Below are 20,059 nucleotides of genomic sequence, written 5' to 3' on the forward strand. Positions count from 1 at the left end.
TATAAAATGTCTTGCTGGTGTTTCAACATTGCTCATTATTGATAAATTACAAATATGTTGATGGTAAATCACTAAAATAACAAGTACATAGCCAAATGTGTATTGACGGTTGAGGGTGGAAACAAACAGAATGAATACATGTGGGAGCACTTAAACTGATAAAGCAGATTGGGGTGTGTTTGCATGACTCGTCTCTTTATCAACATGCTTATCTTTCCTTTTAACATACGAATAGCTTAAGTTTAAACTCCTATCTGAAACCAATAAGGAGTGTAGGGCTTAAGAACATCTCATTTTCTGTGTTAGTATGTAGATTTTAGCATGTGGAGCAGATTGTCACTTTGATTTTGTAGCAGAACTCTTTAACAGTAGGTTCCCATGTTCCGATGTTCAGTATGAAGTTTGCTGTTAAAGCTCAGCAGTGTGCTGAGAGCAGAGCAGCTGACGGAGCTACACACCCGGTGGATGATCAATAAGGTGGAGTGTCCTCTGTAATGTCAAGTGGAGAGAGAGTCCTGATGGATGCAGGCTGAACATGGTTGCTGATGCAGAACAAATTGACTGTCTGGGCAATTGGGTTTCGTGTCTGTCATAAAACACAATTGAATATCATTTCACTTTAGACTTTTTGTAGCCGCTTTGCTTTGTTTGAGTATAAACTGCTCCACTAAAGAGGCAGGGTTTGAAGTAATATGTTGTATTGATTTACTTTTACTGTTTGGTTAGCAACTCGCCAGACTAACATGGCTGACCAGCGCTAGCTTGTTAGCGGCTGGCTAGCATGCTACAGGTTAGCTCACCAGCTAGTCATTACTTCACCAAGCTTTGCACAAACGCCTATTTCATGAGGACATGCAAATTAAGTTTGCTTTGCCACCTTCTGGTCTGACTTGGATTAGCCATCAGGATACCCAGTCTGTGGCCATTTAAACCTCAGCTAGTTCAATAAAACATTGCTGCTGCTTTGACGGTAACGTTTAGGTAGCTAGGTAATGATAGAAATTTGATGTCAATTTATCAACAATCAAACAAACTCAATACATAAGGCAGTTGAAAATTCCAGCTGCAGATCTGTTTGTCAGTGACACTGAGCTATAAATAGTATTAACAAAGTGTGCACCTGGCTTTAACTTTGTTCACCCATCATTAGTATCAAACCTCAGGTTCTTGACTGGTCTTTAGTGCTGTGTAAAATCTTTCACTATTAATTTGTATTATTTTAATAGACGTTATGTTAAGGGTCTAAATGAAATAGTCTTGATGAATTGTTGCAGTAATTCATTAGTCATCAGGCTGCACTGTATTGTTAACCTTTAAATATTTGAATATATCCACCTCTGCTAATGGATTGATAAAAGCACAAAGCTGTAAAAAAAACAAAAAACAAAAAAAAAAGTAGCAATGTTACACCCATTCATTTTTAAACCCTACCAGTATTTTCACAGGTTTCAAGGAACTGCTGAAAGTCAAGTCACTTGACACAACCATGATACCATTTAAATGAGGTGCTTTGGACCCCGCAGCTGTTTGCCTGAGCAGGTCAACAGTAGATCGAGACAGAGTTTCATGATATGGTTCCTTTTTCAGGTAGCAGCCGAAGGCTCCAGGCCTTTTTTATTTTGGCGATCTCATTGTGTTGCTGGTGGAGTTTGTGGGTTGTTGTTTTCATGCCTGTCGAGGATTCACATTTCAAGGCTTCAGAGTTGCTTCCATGGTCGAGTACCAGTTTGAAGAGGTTTAATACAAGATAAGCATGTAAAACTGCTCAGCCTGAGATTTAACATTGTATTTATTTTTAAACTTGAACAGCAATTACAACTTTTTTCATTTTGTTTGTTTAAGTCTGATTTCACTTCATTTCTTATCACATATTGATCTGTATGTGCTGAAACCGGATGCGGGAGTTTCCACCGCTGGCAGTGGCAGCTGCATGACAAAGCTTGCAGGTGATGGTTTTCTTTTTTCTTTTTTTTTTCTTGAGAAAACCGTATCCACAAAATGGAGGATGTCCCCTTTTATGTAGAGAGTGAGAGACCTGATTCAGAGGCTCAGGTGTAGTGGTTTAGCTTTCACTTCCTTCACCCTCCTGCTCTCATTAGTAAACAAATGCACATTGGTGCTGCTGGTGGGAAGTGGAGTTGTGACTGAAGAAGGCCTTTGCTGTGTCCCAGTTGGTTGTGATTGACTGCCAGCGGGATGGTCAGTCTCAGTGTGGTGTTCAGTCTTCAGTGCTGATAGCTGCATACTGCTACACCTTTTTTTTAAAAAGCCCAACAAAATGTGAAAATGTGTGAAGGCAGAAGTGTCAGTGCAGCTGGTGGTTTCTTCTTTATTAGCTTCTCTATGAGCCTGCTTTCATTGTGTTTCTATGTATACAAGGGGTGTGGCAATATGTTAACAATCGTCTGACTGACAGCGGTTGACATCACCATAAGTCAAACCTCCACAAACGTCAAGAGTTGGGATTTACCCATGGGTGTACAGACAGAGTATGACCCTGTGGTTCCCCTTTTTGAGCTGCTGTACTATGGTTGCATCTGCAAATAAATTATCTACAAAGATAGTTCAGTGGGAAGACACAACAACCTATATCTATTCTATGCTTTTATTATATACGAGAGCTCTCCACTACAAGTAAGAAGTACAAACGAACCTATTGGGTTAAGAAAATGGCACCGTGTCTGCTGCTGTAACTCTGTAATTTGCAGTTTAATGATGTTGGTGGTGAGCTGCATTGATGTACTGGGTACTAATATACTTTCACATGACTGAATGTGATCTTCAGTGTGGAACAGCAGAGTTGTGGTCGTCTGCCTTAGGCTGTGTTCAGACCGACTTCAGCCTTGTGTGAAAAAATGCAGTCCTCATTCACTGGAATGGGGCCACCCAGTCAATGCAGCGGGAGTGCCAACACAGAGGGCTCCAGCAAAACACCTCAGGGCCGTCTGGCGAAAAGGTTGAACCTGGCTCAATGTAACTCCATCTGGCAAGCACACATTTCCTGATAGGTTACTTTGTATTGTTAAAGCTGCATTTCGACACTTTGCCTCACCTACCTTTACTGCAACTCTGCTGATTGAGCAGTAGAAAGCAGAGCTACAGTTTTCCCAGAGGAGCTACTCACAGAATCCAAACAGTCCTGAAAGCTCTGACTTCAACAGTTTGATCACAGAGTCTGAAACAGAGGCCCTGGATCTCTGCTGCAGTTCAACACACATAAAATCGTGTCACGTTTCCCACCTGACATCAGTTTTTATTAATTGTGAATAGAATTCGTCGGTGTTTTCCTTTTGCGCAGTCATACCTTCAAAATGAACACTTTACACTTGCTGTGTAGCTCATATTTCTTTCATTTCCTGCAAATGGATGATTGATGGTGCTCATAGTTTTAAGATTCAGTGCACTTGTCTAACAGCTGATAACTGATCTGATTGATATCCTGTTCTATCTGTCAGTGTTCATTTAGACAGCGAGAACACCTCTCAATTCAAGTTATTTCTGAGGTCTAATGGTTTGGGTTGTTTGTTCACAAAGTGGCCAGTATCAGACAAGAACTGACCTGCATACACAAAAAAACAATAACAACCAGTCTGAACGGGGCTCTGCAGAAGGGAGGCCAGATCGATGTACAAACAGACAGCAGAGAGAGAGAAACAGGACAGATCTGAAGTCGACCAGCTCCCCTACTGATCATTTCTTCTTCAGGGAATACTGATTCAATCAGAAAACTTGCAGGCAGCTCTGTCTGCAGGTCTAATTATCTAAACTCAGAAAGGTCTTCATTCACTTCAGACACATTGAATATTGAATTTTACAGAGAAAGAATGTAAATACATATTTTATATTGGCTGTGAGTTTTACATTATGCTGCTTTGATGGAGTTGTCTGTCTAAACTTTTTAAACTTTACCTTTGAGATGTCTGTGCAGTTTCAGAGTTCAGTAAAATGGTCAGAGAGCTCCTCATTTATACAACTGCTGATAGTGTTGCTGGTATTTAAAGGCTAAGTCTGCTACTGTTCCATATTTTTCTTTTTGTCAACAAGGCCAAAACCAATATTGCTGTAGCAGGTTGACGAAAGGGTCAAAAACTATTTCCAGTGCAAACCTCCTCCTCGCACTGATCGTCACTCTTCGTGAATGAGAAGGTGTAAACAAGATTACGTTGGGTTCATAAAAGATTAAAAACACTGCCTGAAAATGCATCTTTTGTTGTGTTGCTGCTACAGTAATAACAGTCAACTATCGATTGTCATTATCAGTTAATCTGATTATTTGTGTTTTAGTCCATTTGTTATGTTTTAGTCAATTAAATTAACCATCACATTTTCCCAATGTGACGTCTTCAAATGTCTTGTTTTTTTCGACCAACAGTCCAAAACCCAAATATATTCAGTTTACTGTGACATAAGACAAAGAAAAGCAGCAATTCCCCCCCACTGGACAAGCTAGAATGAAAGGCAAGTTCATTTGTGTGCTGTATTTGTATAGCACTTATCAACAACAAGGCAATCCAAAGTGCACAAAAGTGCAGTGCTATATATAAATGAATGATCCCAAATTTGAGTCCAAAAATGACAGAAAATGTATTTTGGCCCTAAACCATTCAGTGTTTTATAAACCAGCAGTACAAGTCAGTAGTATTAAAATCAATTATTTGATAAACAGAAAGCCACTGCACAGATCTGAGAGCAGGGTGATCAAAATTAACATGGTTAATTGGTTATCATATTTGTTGTGAACAGAACTCAGCTTTTTGTGTGTGTATTTAGTTGACAGTTCTTTTTAAAAAGGCCATAAAGTATCTTGGGCTGACATGAGTGTTGCCCTGCAGTGACTCAGGCTGGATGTGTTGTTGGCTGGACATCAGCAGGTTCAGGGGTTAAACCAGGGACAGAGCCGGAGCAGGATGGCTGTGTGAAACATTAGCTGCTTCAGTCTGAGCGCTGACCCCAGAGCTGCCCTGCAGGGAGGATCCTCCTGTTAAAACACAGGGCTGAACCACTGCTCTCACTGCTCTGAGCTGACGTTATGTTGACATCTCGCCCTGCTGCTGTGTCACCATCACATTGATTTCCTGTGTTTTGTTGGTGATATGTTAGACTTGTTTTAACCTAGTGTTAGTGGAGCTTTTAGTTAAAGGTTGAATGTTATTTGTACCTTGAGTGAGTACACAAAAACAGAAAAGGTGTTATTGTGCCTTGTTGCAGCTCAGTGTTCATAAATTTAGTTGTTGAAGCCATTTTGACTTTAAAAGTGTTGTTGCAAGAGAATTTCTGAAGAAAATGTTCATTTCGTGCGAAGTAGAAAATCCTCCTGCTATGTCGTCACACCATCCTTAGTTCTTTTGTGCTAAAGGAATAGTTTGTCATTCTGGGATCAATACTAGGTCAATGCAAGTTTCATATCAGTAAGTAAATATGAAGAATAACTCGGTTTGTGTCCCTGCAGGTAACAGCCAGCAGACATCATTTGGAGACGCAGTGTAAACATCTACCAGGCTGCTGAAGGAGTGAAAGTGGTTAGTGGATTATGGGATTTATCGCCCACCGCAAACAAAAAGTTAAAATTAGTTCAGGGCAGACTCTGATAGAAATTGAAATCTAGCCAATTTAGCAAAGTAGCCACAGAAAGGCTGCGTCTGTGGTTAGTCTTGGCAACAGAGGTCCAGTGACTTCGTCTTAATCAACACAATGAACATTTAATTCACCCTGTAATACTCTGTTAACAACATCCTGTAGGTAAATACTTGCATACACAAACATTGAAGAGCACAGTCCTTTTGGTTCTCGGAATCAGACACATTTATGTTCAGCTCGACATGGCATCCAACATGATTGTCCTTAGGTAACGCAGTATTGGTTAACCCCTGACCTTTGACCTCTGCTAGAGCAGAGCTGGTGGTTTGAGCACAACAGACCCTTAAAGTGTGACCTTTTGACCTACAGGGAGAGGGAAGGCAGTAAGAACTGGATATCCACCTATCAACACATCTAACGGCCGGGTCACACGTCTTGCATGAGCGGTGTGTGACGGCCACCTCACTGAACTACTGCGTCTCGCAGGCTTGTGGTGTCCACACAGACGGCGCTGCTGCTGTCAGCCGTGTCTTTCTACACTGGCTTTGCCTTTGACAATGGCTGTCAATAATAGAATGTTTCATATCATTTCATTATAATTTAATCTTTATTTAGTTTACACAGAAAAAGGTTAAGATGTGTGTACTCAATTGAGTTAGTGTTATTTTAAAGAGAGCAGTGCTGTGATCAGTCTTTTCAGTAAAGTAGGATCTGGTCTTTATTCAGATTTTCGAAATTGGGCTGTATATATAGCATGTAGACCTGCTTTATAATCAAAGAAGACATGGAAATTTCACTTTCTACAATATGGGACCTTTTAATTTAATTAATAATTTAATGTTAATTCAGCGTGTGTTCTACTTTTGAGATTATTTCCAAGATGAATTGGTCTGAGAATAGACTTGCTGACTGGTAATGATTTGGAGCATGGGTCAAATTAATTTTGCTATAATCATCACAGTATTAGCATTATCAGTATGTGACAATATTCACTGAAGTGTTTGAAGCTCAAGGGAAAAAAGTTCCATGCAGACAAAAGACAAAAGGATTATACAGCTTTATGAAATGAAAATATGATAATTCAAAAAAGTACTAATAATCTTTTAACTTGTCATGCATTGAGGCGTGAGATCTGTGAGTCCTTGTGGTCAATCAGATTATATGACCACAGTGAATGTTAATATACTTTGTGGTCTAGTATGACACTAGAAACTATAAATTCACAGACGCCTCCCATTTTCATTGTGGACTTGCGATTTACAAATGCCTTCATCCTGCAGTGTGTCACTAAAGCTTGCTTCATACTGTCTGCGTGACGTAAATGTCGTCATCTGCCAATGTCTGCGTGGACCCTAATGCGTACGGCCTGCGCACTCACAAAGTTTGGGCTGCGTGCCGACTGTACATGCGCTAGGTTACTGGTGATGCTTCTCCTCATTGATGCTTCTCTTGCACCGATGTACTGTATTCCCCGTCCCTGGTCCCATTCTCGTTAAGCGGTCGCACATTATATTTTCTCTTTTTGCCTTTTTCTTCGTGTTTAGCCAAAAACAACAAACTTCATTTTTCATTTTTATGGCGGTTGGCAAACGTTATAGTGCATTACCGCCACACATTGGAAAGGAGTGTGGAACGCCAGGCTGGCGCAGACCCTCAATTGTACTATGAATTGAAGCGCATCACGGTCGGTACAAGTCAGCATCTGTCAGTGAACGTATGTCCGAGGCTTAAACAAACAAACGTCTCAGTGAGACCTCTGCCTGCAGCGACGTGTCCCACAGCAGTTATAATTCCTATAAGGCTGATTTATCTCTCGTATTGAGACATGTTAGAGGGTGAGTGCAGGTCTGTGGTGTCTAACTGGTTGAAATACTGCAAGCTCACTGTAGAGGTACACTTCAGCACCAGGTGTTGTTGTTGGTGATGATGATGATGATCGTAGCTAGTAGCTGTACATTCAGTAGCAGCATGTGAAATTAGATAGTTGTTAATTGTGTTGGCGGCGCTGTCATCAACTTGAGAAGTGTTTTGTTAACAACTTTTCATTGCTTCCCTGCTGTTTCTTTACTTAAATGCATTAATCTTTATTTCCTGGTTGAAACACTCTGGTCTGAATTGTTTCATTCCAGACAGCTAAAGTATCCATCAGATGAAACTCCCAATTGATTTACTGACTAATCATTTCAGCACTAGTTGGAATCTGTTGTTGATGATGTGGTCCACTAAACTTGTCCTACCTGAAACCGAAGTGGTAAATGCACTTCTGTACCAGTTTATATAGGACCAGTTTTACCCAGAGCCAGTTTACCAGCAGTCCTCACAGAGCCAGAGTAGCAGCAGCTGAAGCTGGCGTTTTCCCAGCCTCGTCTTCCTCCTCCTGCAGCGCAGCACAGTCTGGTGTAAATCATCAGGAGTACTGACAGCGTGTTAATATCTGGGCGAGGATTCACCCTGCCTGGGACATGTAGTTTATAGCCCAGCAGAGTCAGAAGATGCTTGCTGGCTCTTCTGTGTTGAGTTGTGGAATCGTTCAGGCCAAGTTTCCATCAGAGCAGCCTGGATGATTTGTCCTGCTGTTGGTGAGAAGCCTGCCTGGCTGGGCTTGGCGGGGCAGAAGCGTCTCAGGCTCATTTCCATATAAAGAGGCTCCTCTCCGGCTGACAGCAGGGCGGAGTGCTCAGAGGAGCGGGCAGCCTGTGGAGGTCCTGCCACGATGCCGCCTTTAATTAAGTGTGGCATTAGGGGCAGTTGAGCAGAAAGTCTGATCTGAGAACAGCTCTGCAGTCTGGATGCCACCAGCTAATCCACTCAGTCGTTTTAACACAAGCAGCTTAGGAATTAGTGTGCAAGTCCGAACACCAGAGGCTCAGCATGGGAACTCTATAGACTTGTTCATGTTGGCTGCTTAACGTACAACACAGCTGCCATTCAGAGATACAGCACATTTAACTCTGATCAAATCATAGTTACCTCCAATAACATTTACATGTTGTTTACAGCATTTTAGTTCTGAAATGATAATCAATGAAGCAATCACAGGGCTGCGTATTGTTTGAAATGTTAGAGAAAGAAGGACATTTTGTACATTTCAAAGTTAAATGCATCAATCTGGTGCACTTTGAGAGCAAAATTAAGAGACTAGATCTATTAAGAACTTTGTGCTCTAGTAAACAATTTAGTCATGAACACATTGGTCGAATAGATATGAACGGTGATGGTCAAAACACAAAATCGACTAGAGCATACATTTGAGCCATCAAAGAAATGAAGTGGTTACCTGAGTTGAACTGCTTAAACTAAGCTAACGTTACATTAACGTTAATTATCAAAGGTAACATCTGTAATCTGTTTGCTGTTGTGCAGTGATAATGATACAATTGTGCCAGTACTCCCCTTATTCCCATGTTGGGGTGTGTATTACTCAGGCTCTTCGCTGCTAGGGGTGGCGCTAACGTTAGCTTGCTGCTCCCGCCCTGCATTTACTTTAAACACGATGTTAGAGATGTTTTATGGCGAGCCGCCACAGTCTAGGTAATTAATTGGAAACACTGTTAGTATTTTAACTAATTGATCAACCATTTGAGTCATTTTACAAGCAAAGATGTTAAGCAATCTCTGTTTCCAGCCTCTAAAATGTGAGGATTTGCTATTTCTTTTGCAATTTTTTTTTATATCAAGGTAAATTGTACATCTTCGTTTGGACTGTTGGCCGGCCAAAACAAAGATGTCATCTTAGGAAACGTTTTATGAGCTAGACAATGGAATAATTGAGAAAATAATCGTCTGATTCATTGATAATGAAACTGTGATTACAGCCCTACTCTGTGCTACACATTTAAGCCTGTTCCAAAAAAAGTGTTGAAGCGTGATACCCAGACCTAATCCATCGACATAAAATGAATGATTTATTGTTTAATTCATTTAGGCTATCAAAGTTCAAGTTCTCAAATGTCAGAATGTTTTGCTTTTTCTCTGTTCTCTTATAGCGCTAAAACCATTAGTCGATTAGCTTAATCAATTAATTTGATTTCTTCTTCTTTGGTAGCAAATTGAATATCTTTTGGGTTGTAAAATGTTGTCCGGCTAAAACAAGCAGTTGGAATATATCAGCGAGGGGTCGGGAGATTGTAATGGATGTTTTCTGTATTTTCTGACATTTTATTTACTAAAATCAGCAGATTTATCGATAATGAAAATAATCATTAGTCACGGCCCCACTGTTTTACATTATTGTTAATTTACTATTTGTGCGGTTTTGACTGTTGGTCGGACACTTTAGGCCCTGGCACATTGACTACACTGATTTTTCTTAGACATCCAAGAGATTCATCTGTAATGAAATTGATCATAATTTACAGCCGTTCAGTCCAGTTTGGTGTCTGTCTGCCTGACGCTCCCGTGTGTGTTGTCTGTGTTTGCTCTGTGTTGTTGGTGTGCGCGCTGTGTGTTTTGTTGGAGCATTTGAAGTCGTGTTATTAGCAGCAGGATTAGCACTGCCCCCCTCCTGTCTGACCATCTGGCTTCTCAGCCACAGGCGGCACAGGCTTCAACGTCTGATTGGCCGTGCTGAGCAGTTAGGGTAAGTAACGCTCCTGCCGCACGGGGTCAAAGGTCAGCCTGCTAGGTGTGGCCTGAAAAGTAGAGTCAGCAAAAATAGGATGCCTTCTAGAGCACAAAATGGCTTAAAATCATGCCAAAGATATATTTTGTAGTTGTTTTAATTTTGCATGAGGTTTAAATATATTGAAATTAACCTTTGACTTTCCATTACAGTCTTAAGCTCCTTACTGTGTTTTTATTTCAATTGTTTCAGTGTGACTGTCTTTCCACTTACTTTACACCTTTTTATTATGGAAGGTATGATATAGTTATAAAGTTATAAGTTCTAAAGCAGCGTCCTGACTAAAATCACTAAAACCCCCTTTTTTTAAACACAAACCTTCACAACATAGAACAGTTCATCATTAGCATCACTTAGTTTTAGAAATTGATTTCTTGCCATTTTAAAACAACAAGCAGGATTCAGGATCAGATCTTTGTTTTTGTTTGGGCTAAAAATAAAAAAATCCAAGTCAGGCCTTAATCTAATCAGCTGTTCCTTGCCTTCCTGTCAAGTGAATTTTATGGTGATCTGTAATATGTTTTCAAATGATCCTGCTGACAGACAAACAGGCTCAGTGGTGGGTGGAAACATGCCTTCCTCAGGTGGAGTAATCATTTTGGCAGATGGCTGTGTGCATCAGGGTTACTGAGGCAGGTGTGAATGATGGAGGCTAAAACAGATAAACTAAAGAAAGATGAAGTCATGTTGTTATTTATGCAGCCGGACCAGAATCCATCTAACTGAAGCAGTCCTGTTGAAAGGCTTCAAGTAGGAGTGTGTTTGGGGAGTTGTGAAACGTTTCTGAAGCTACGATAATTTCTCTACAGCTCTTATAAGTCAGGTTCATGTAACTATGACACTTGCCACAAAAACTGTAAATGCGTGTTCCTATTGAAGCAAAGTCTTTAAGTATAATGTGTTGCCCTTTAACAGGCGGATTTGATTGCTTGCTTTTATGTATTGGGTGGGTAGAGGACAATAGAGAGGTCATGCTTAAACAAAAACAACTATGTGATGACATATATGAATCTAACAAACTTAATCCCGTGATGCCTACCTTCCAGTTTGCCCACTTCTCTGGTATAAAGGAGTAAATAACGCTCTTTAAGGCGAATAGCTTCAGAGGAGAAAAATCAAAGTAGAAGTTCAACCTGAATAAACTCTTGCGTCGTCTCTGCTTCATGCTGTGTTCATCAGAACCTTAATTAGCATCAGTGTTGAGTCAGTCAGGCTGTAGGCTGTTAACATTACCCCCCCTCCATCCGCTCCCATGGCTCTGCCAACAGCCCTGTATTGTCAGAGGAGGTCAGGGGTCACGCTGCTCCATTCATATGATAAGTGGACTGGATTGCTGCAGAGTGCTGCTGGGAAAAAGCCTTATAGTGAATGGCTGTGATCCATCGTCAATACAGCCTTTATGTCGGGAGCAATAAACCACCTCCACCCACTTACCAGTCTGTCCCAAGGAAATGTACAACAGGAAGTAACAGTCCTGCTTTCAGATCACAACAAACAGTCGTCGGAGTAGGTCTGGGCCACAAATAGCCTACAAATAAAATATACCATCTTTTCACACACACACACACACACACACACACACAATTTTAATAGTTTTTTAAAAACACTACAAGACAAATGGATTTAAGGAAGTTAAGTTAACCTAAATTTCACCAAACCTTTTTTCTAACAAATAAAAGGTGCCTCTTGAAATATCCCTGAAGAAAAAACAAAATTAAACATGTTATTTGCATGCTAAATAACAAAACCATACATGAGGTGCTTGTAATGTTTTTTGCAAACAAGCCTGTTTACTGCCACTGACTTAAGGCATGTTACAATCATATGTACGCTTCCACAGACAGGGCGTCAGTGAAATCTTGCAGTAGTTTCACGGCTTTCACTCATTCACTGACTAATACATTGATGTCTTGCCATGTGTGCACAAGGTGCCGGCTTTTCTCCTCTGGCATGGGCTGTGGCTTTCTCCTGTTCCAGGACTCGCTCTATCATCTTTTTGCTTGAACCCCACCTGGTTGGGGACTGTGATAAGCTGATTAGTGGGTAGACTGTGCTGTACTACAGCCATCTCTCTTCTTTTTTTTATATGATTATGCATGCATATGATTGAAACTAAGTCTTAAAATCAACTTTTATACTTGATTAACTAAGTTTAAGTAATTAATTATGGCTTCATTAATCTCAATCAATAAACTTATTTTTAAAGCACTAGTCAGACAAATCAATGCAGTTATCCGATGCCACTTAGACACCGATGGCGTTGTGCAGTTTTCATTTTTTTTAAATGAATATCTCACAAACAAAATATAGCTTATTTAAGACATTAACCTTTAAGGCTATAAACTGTTAAACTTACAGAATTAATTTGCTGAACATTTACAGTGACACAGGTATGCTATCACATGAACTTTCAGGTCAATTAACATATCAACTAGCCATAAACAATTCAGAAACACACACAAACGTTCCATACCTCATTGGCCACATTAACTCAAGGGGAGTAAAGGAAACTTCACGAGTCTTCACTTAATAAAATATTCATGAGAATTACTACAGCAACAATGTAAACCTCTTCCTCTTGGTTGGCGCTCTGCCTCTCGTGGCGATACGAAGAGCGCCACCAATTACTAACTGGACCTCACTGCAACACACCAACATTGGTTCCGCAGGGTAAACATTAGGTTGGTCTTTTAACACATGTATTCTTCTGTGAATGCTTGTATTGTATTTATGTTAATGACCAAAAATATGCTTATTAAAATGTAAATTATTCTTATGTTTAACTCAAAATCATTAAATTAACTTAAACTGACACTTATGGCAGCTACAATTACTTTGCCGGTGTAGTCACTAGGGAAGGAAGCTATTTGGAGGCAGAATCTTTGCAGAGTCTAATCGTAAAAATGCGCCATCAAACTCGTGTAGGGCTGCATGTTTTTTTTTTTCCCCCACATGTACTGTTGTATAGATGAGTCAGGGCAACTTGTCTGTATATACAGTTGAAAAAAAACTGGGTTCATCCACATGCTGACTTCATATCTGTAATGTTTTTCCACCAGGACCCCTTCTTATATGGGATACTGTGGGAAAATTATTCCTCTAATGTTACCTGCTTTTTAGGGCTGCATCAGTCTAAGGTTTCAGATATACTACTGAATCACAAGATTAGGGCTTTGACCACTTCCATATAACACCATGAAACTGATGAGAATGCATTTATAAAAAAGTAATTTTAAATGTTTTGGGTGTGTTTTTCATCTCGCGTATACATTTGTACTAAATTCTGGCTTCTCTAGACCATGTTCTTTTTATTTTATTTTTATATGGACAGTGCACTGTGATCATAATCTGTGTAAGGGCCAATGAATGGGCTCTGACCTACAGCCCCAAAATAAAGGAAGCAATGCCTATCCCTTATACAGTCAATAAGTTAGAAATGCTTGGCTGACTGGCTGCATGTATGTACAGATTTACAGTAACCTGGTAACTAAGTGCTTGTAAACAAACATTGAGCCTCAAATTGCTCCTGATGTGTGTTTATATAGGAGCGGGGGATTTTTTGTCCCTTTTTAAAGGGACATTCATTCGTTTCAGCCCAGTGTTGATGTCACATACCAACAGCTGTGTTATCGGACAACAAGAATGTCTGTCTGGTTGGGTCTAACCTGTTGTTTGTCCTGTGTGCAGGAGACGATGTGGGGAGCAGGGAGGAGGCGCGGGGTCCAGCCCTGAGGAGGCGTCCTGCGGCTGGGAGGAGCGTGGCCCTCCTGTGGCCCTCCTGCGGCGCTCCGGGACGCTCCTACTAAGATGTCCCTCAGCAGCGGCCCTGCAGGCGGGAAAGGTGTGGACTCCAACGCGGTGGACACGTACGACAGTGGCGATGAGTGGGATATCGGTGTTGGCAATCTGATCATTGACCTGGACGCCGACTTGGAGAAGGACAAACTAGAGATGTCGAGCAGTAAGGAGGGAGGGGGCATGACCGCCCCTCCCAGCGCTGTGGCTGCTTTACCTGACAATATAAAGTTTGTTAGTCCTGTAGCTGCCACGCAGGGCAAAGAGAGCAAATCCAAATCCAAACGTAGTAAAAACTCTAAGGAGAGCGTTAAGGCCCCGGTCTCAGACGGAGCTAAGAAGGAGGTTCAGGGTCGGGCCCCCGGGGACCCACCACCCCAGAACCCCAACTCTACCCCCAGTAAAGGAACTGACAAGTCTAGTAAACCCTCCCGTACCCTCCCTGCTGTGAAAAAGGACAAGGATGGGGTTTCTGGGAAAAGTAAGAAGGAGAAAATGGAGGTTGTGGCCACAGGAGTGGTTAACACTGAGAAAGAGCCTGTGGCCCCCATCCTGCCGTTAGGGGCCCCTCGCAGTGGCTCGTTCGAGGGCCAACAAAACCCTGAGTTAGCTGCAGCTGAGCAGCTTGGGAATATGGCACTGGACTCTGCAGGGATTGGCCAGCCTGTCGCCATGACAACAGAGCAAGAGGAGGTAGACAACGGTGAATGCCGAAATCTGAAGAAAGTCGTCGGTGTGAAGGTAAGAGGAATTCAAACGTTTTTATTACTCCTTGCTCTTGTTGGTACAGTATGCCTTGGTAAAGGACACTTGGGCACGTTTTGGGTGCCAGTCTCCCAGTAAAATGGTGGGTTTTAATGTCCTGCTTTTGTACTCTTCCCTTTATTCCCTTGCATTTTGTGTGCATTGGTTTGTAGAGCGTAATATAAGAAAATATGTGATAAATAATCTGTACAATATAACTGTCTTAAAGAAGTGAAGAGCTCTACAGTTTCATGCAGGAATATGCAAAAGTACACAGTATGAGTATGTTCAATTAATTAGTGTGAGGACTTTTCCGCTCTGCCTGTGCTGAAACTAATAAAGTGTGTGTCTGTGTTCTGTTTAGCTGAAGCATCTGGTACTGACAGTCTGTAGCTGTATTTTTTGAATATGCATAATGATGACACCCTTGCAGCTGCTTCAGGTCTTTTATTATTCTTACTTAATTCAGTCCGTCTGTAGAGATGGACAAGGTGTACACAATGCAATGAGCAGTTCCCTTATGGTCTGTTGAGCAAAACAAGCTGTTATTACATTTTCATTTTTACTCTCCAGAATAAATAACAAATAAACAAACAAATAAATAAACAGCACAGCTAATACTCCAGAAAAACGGTAAAAGTAGATTTGACACAACCTTAAGTTGCTGCCATCATCCTCTTGTGCTTTGTGACGTTTCAACAGTATTCTGGTCCTTAAATGTCAGAATATTTTCTTTTGGAAGAAAAAAAAAAAGTATTCCCTGAGGGGAAAGCAAGGGATAAGGAAAGTCGCACCATTTAGTCTGTTAATGCAGATCTGTGGTTTTCCACATGGAAGTCCTCAGCTTGTATCTCCTCCACAGCTGCTGTTCAGCCCAGCTTTCCTCATCTTCTTACCAAATTTAGCTTAGTGTTGAGGTATCCCGCTCTGCCAAACCGTCCTGCTGGCCTGCGCTCCAGGCTGCAGCTATCAGCCGTTCAGAGCTGCCTGTTATCCAGCACCGTGGAAGTCTGCTGCCAAGTTCCAGCACTTGTGCTCTGTTTCCTTCATCCAGCTGGCTGACCTTCTCTGTCCGTCACACAGATTTTACTGCTGGCTGCTGGTGTCGCAGTATCTTGACCTCATAATTGCTCGACCACCAAAACCTTTAAACTGTCATCTATCATGTGATTAATCTGTTTTGGCTAGAACGAAAACATCCCCAAAGTCTTTCCTTGTTGTGTTACATCTCGTCAGTCTGTGATATTTAATACACTGCAGGATTTAATTTGGGATGAACATTTTGGGAAAATGTGCACAATCTACTTCACTTTGTTGTTTCCCAGAATGCCGTTAGATAAACCCCCAGGTGAGGAATTTCATGCTTTAAGCTGTTCATTATATGTTGGAGAATTACAACAATAGGATGTATTGAGTAGCAATATATGTGAACAGCAGCTTGTGTGAAGAGTTTACTAAACGACGGCTAGTCCTAATCAGGGTTAACACCTGAGTCACACTACGTTGGGTCAAAGGTTTAAATCTAAATCTGTTCGTGTCTGGAGGTGGAAAGCCATTTCTTTCATTAATGAATAGAAGTGACAACTCATAACAACAATCTTCAAACAGTGTGCAACCATTGCTTATCTTGTGTCCCAGGCAGTTATTGCACAGGACTGGTATACAAATGTGTTTTTATGTGGAAGCTAAAACTAACATCATCTGAGAATGAGCTATTTACGGAGTCCTCTAATCTAACCCAGATCTGTTTGACTGTTTGGTAATGCTACTGTTGTTGGTCCTTCCAGCTGATCCTGGAAACGTTTTGTCTGACCTGCTGTTCAGTCCCTGTTGAACCAACTCTTCCACCTTTTAACAGGCTGCTGATTCAGGGTTAAATAGACTGGTTTAAATTTAAACAAGCTGTTGATTTTAGGTTAAACAGGCTGTGGAGTCCAGGTTAAACAGGCTGTGGAGTCCAGGTTAAACAGACAAGCTGTTGATTTCGGTTTACACGGGCTGTTAATTCAGCATCAAACAGGCTGTCAATTAACTGAACAGGCTGTTAATTGATTCAAGGTTATGCAGGCTGTTGAGTTAAGGTTAAATTGGTTGGTGATTCAAGGCTTGGTAGGCCTTCCATTTAGGGTTAAACAGGCTTTGGATTCAAGGTTAAATGGGGTGTTGATTCAAGGTTAATGATGGTTAACAGGCTGTAAATTTCTGGTTAAACAAAGCATTGCTGCTCCCGAGTGTCTTTGGTTGATAAATTGTGGTTTTACTCTGTGAAACATAACTGAGGCAAAGTGTTAAAGTATCTTAATTTGACACAGACCAAGCTGCTGTCAGCTGACTACTTGTTTAAATTTCACAATAGAAACGATTCATAGTTCAGTGTTGCTGCTTGACATTTCAAAGTGCCACTTTCTGTTGGAAGCACTGCAGCCAAATCACCCCAGACAGGAGACACTGCGAGTCTATTTCAACACCACCGACAGAAGCCGATGACACCACATGTACGTAAACTCAGACTAAACACAAAGTGAAGACCGTGGAAAAGGAGAGAAGCATTCTCTTCCCGTTGGACAGTTTACAATGAAGACAGGCAGGAAAGATTACAGATGGGGGTGGGGTGTTCAACAGCTAAACTAATCTTCAGTTATCTAAAACGGCAATTAACATCAAGGTTTTGTGTTAGTCGCTCAGTGAATTTCTTTTTAGAGCTGCTGTTTTAAACTAATGTTTAGCGATGAGTGTCAGCTAGTCTGGACTTGCACGCTTCACTATTATTGCTGATCTCTCCACTGTGTTTGAGGGTGAATTCAGTTGTGAAAATGCCTCAACAAAGCTGCTCTGTTGAGGTGATAGCATGCAGTGCACAGCTTGCAACAAAAGTGTTCAGTCAAACTTAAAGCAGTGACTGCTGAGAGATGAAATCAGAAATAAATTATTTTGGATTCAGATCAGATAAAAATGTGAACAGGCTGGAGCTTGCCAATATATTGATAAAATAGCTATCATCTAAGGTTTTTTGTTATCTTGACACTGTGATTAAGCTTTGGGTTTTTACGAGTCTGCTGTCAGATATTAAATAAAAAAACTAATAAAGACATTTGCTTTTTAAAGAATTATGAAGATAAGTAATAGAGTTGAGGTTGGATGGCAGTTGAAATCAATTTCAAATCTGCTTAATGAATCTAATTAGGTAATAACGTATAACATTTGCAAGTGAATGTGAAAGCAATGGTCAGTAACAGTTAGAAATGAGAAGCTGCTACCTGAACGTTTTCTACATTTTGATAATGAAAAAGGACAAGAAAAGATAAAAGGTTTAGGTTAATGCATCCGGCTTCTGGAACCAAACCCTAATATGTAGTGAATATGATAGTTTACAGTCCCATTCTGTGGACTTATTGGCAGACATAGTCAATTTCCAGTTTATTAGGTCTAACTAGCTAAAACAAATGTAGTCCGATCCAACAGTCCTACAGTAAATTCCCCCTTCATGAAGGTTATAATGTTCAATTTGTGTTGAAACTGTTTTAGAGACGTGGTGATTCAACTGTATGATCATTTTGTGGTGCTGTTGAATTGTATTGCGTTACACTGACAGGTGTCTCTATTATTTTGTCCACCTCATTTATATCAATGATGGCTAAACAACAGAAGCACCAACTACAACCTCCAAAATGATCCCACAGTTGAATCAACACGTCTTTGAAACATTAAACCTTCATGGAGGATCTACTGTATGTGCACAGTTCGTTTGACGTTTGATTTAGTTCAGTCTTGTTGTTTTTATAGCTCAGCATATATTTTTGTATTGCTGACAATATCCTGAATTATTTCTTTCCACTGCAGTTTCACTTTTCTTCTGCTAAAGAGACCATTTAATACCGGCCAAATACCGTAAACTCCAGCCTGGAAGGTATAAAGGTATGACGAAGTGGCTCCTGCCCAGGCTGACTCTCCACTGCACATTAAACCTACAGCAGAGAGCAGCAGGCTCTGCTCTCTGGGGGTTCTCCAAAGACTTTCTGGGAAATAGAAGTAGAAGAAGACGAGGTGGGTTGAGGGGGAAGTGCATTCACTGAAAAAGTAAAGCATCTCGAGAAGCTAACAGGCCCCCAGAGTTCCTGGAAGTGTGTTGAACAGAGCAGGTCACATGTCTGAACCTTGCAACAGCTCCTGAGTCAGCAGGAGGTGGACAACCTGTTCAGAATAGGAAATTGTCCTTTACAACAAGAGACCTCATCTGACTCAATCTCCTGTCTGATCTGATGTCGAGTCTTAGACTTGTTCCAAAACTGATCAAACACATGTCGGCTGTTTGTCCTCCTCGTATGTTAACTTTGGTTTTTGAGTTGGGCTTAAATTTATACCCAGGCTCCGTGAAAAAGGTTTTAATAGTAAGAATTTAGCCTTGTGAAACCTCTAGATTTCTTCTTTTTCTGTCAGACCACACTGTCATTCTAGGAGTTACAGTCCTGGGCCCCCATCCAAAGAGAGAGAGAGATCACTCTGTTCTCTCCAGGTCTCTCTCCCTCCCTCCAGCCCACATGTTATTGCAGTGTCTCGGCATCCCGTGGAGGAATAACTGCCAACCTGTTGTTCATTTCTAGCATTCCTCTGAGTTTGTGTGAGAGCAGCGAAGGCCGTCTGAGTAGAGAATGAGGAACATGAAGAAAAGTAGTCCTTGTGGGGGTTTCAAGGGTCATTGAGCGAAGGGGTTAGGGGTGAATGTGTTTTGGAGGGAGGTCCTTGAGGAAGTTCCTTGGGTGTTTGATGGGTTTTAGGGAGTTTTAACGGCCTTGAGGGATTTTGGGCACATGTTAAGGGATTTCCAGGTGTCCTTGGAGAATGTTTGGGGTGAAAAATCGTGCTTCGATCCTCTTATTGCTCCCATCTTCCCTTTGAAGGCCTCCTCATCATGGCCTTCAACATGTGTGTATGCATGAAACATTCCTGACGTGGCACTCTGGACACGTGTCCAGGACGACTCCTGATAGGAGAAGAATGTCTTTATGAGGGGGGGCGGCCATGTGTGGTCCACTTATCTTCAAGGTCTCTCTCTCTCTGAGTCATAGTCATTTTATATGCACACAAATAATGTGCTTACTCTCAATAACCATATTAAAGTAATGGTTCAAAGCCATCGCGTGGTTTCCAGTAACCAGCTTTCCCTGTAGTCTGAGTTTTCATGAGTTGTTTGATACTCTGTGTGACACCTAAAAGGTGGGCGGGATGATAGAAAAAATGAAAATAAAAGGAAAATTGAGGTTCTTGATTCATTTAATTTCGTGCATGGCAAGTGGACAACAGTTGATTCCAGGTGTTTTCTGA

At 41.2% G+C, this 20,059-nt stretch overlaps 1 protein-coding gene across 2 annotated transcripts in view; it reads left to right on the plus strand.

Annotated features, from left to right (window-relative positions):
- znf609a (zinc finger protein 609a) overlaps positions 1-20,059 on the plus strand; it is a 39,942-nt gene that overhangs the window by 5,244 nt on the left and 14,639 nt on the right. For both annotated transcript variants that reach the window (XM_070907122.1, XM_070907123.1), the window contains exon 2: positions 13,886-14,734. In XM_070907122.1, coding sequence (XP_070763223.1) covers positions 14,006-14,734 — 729 coding nt within the window. In that variant the 5' untranslated portion in view covers positions 13,886-14,005. The remainder of the gene's footprint in view (positions 1-13,885; positions 14,735-20,059) is intronic.

This window comes from Enoplosus armatus, chromosome 6 (genome assembly GCF_043641665.1).
Source record: "Enoplosus armatus isolate fEnoArm2 chromosome 6, fEnoArm2.hap1, whole genome shotgun sequence".
Lineage (NCBI taxonomy): Eukaryota > Metazoa > Chordata > Actinopteri > Centrarchiformes > Enoplosidae > Enoplosus > Enoplosus armatus.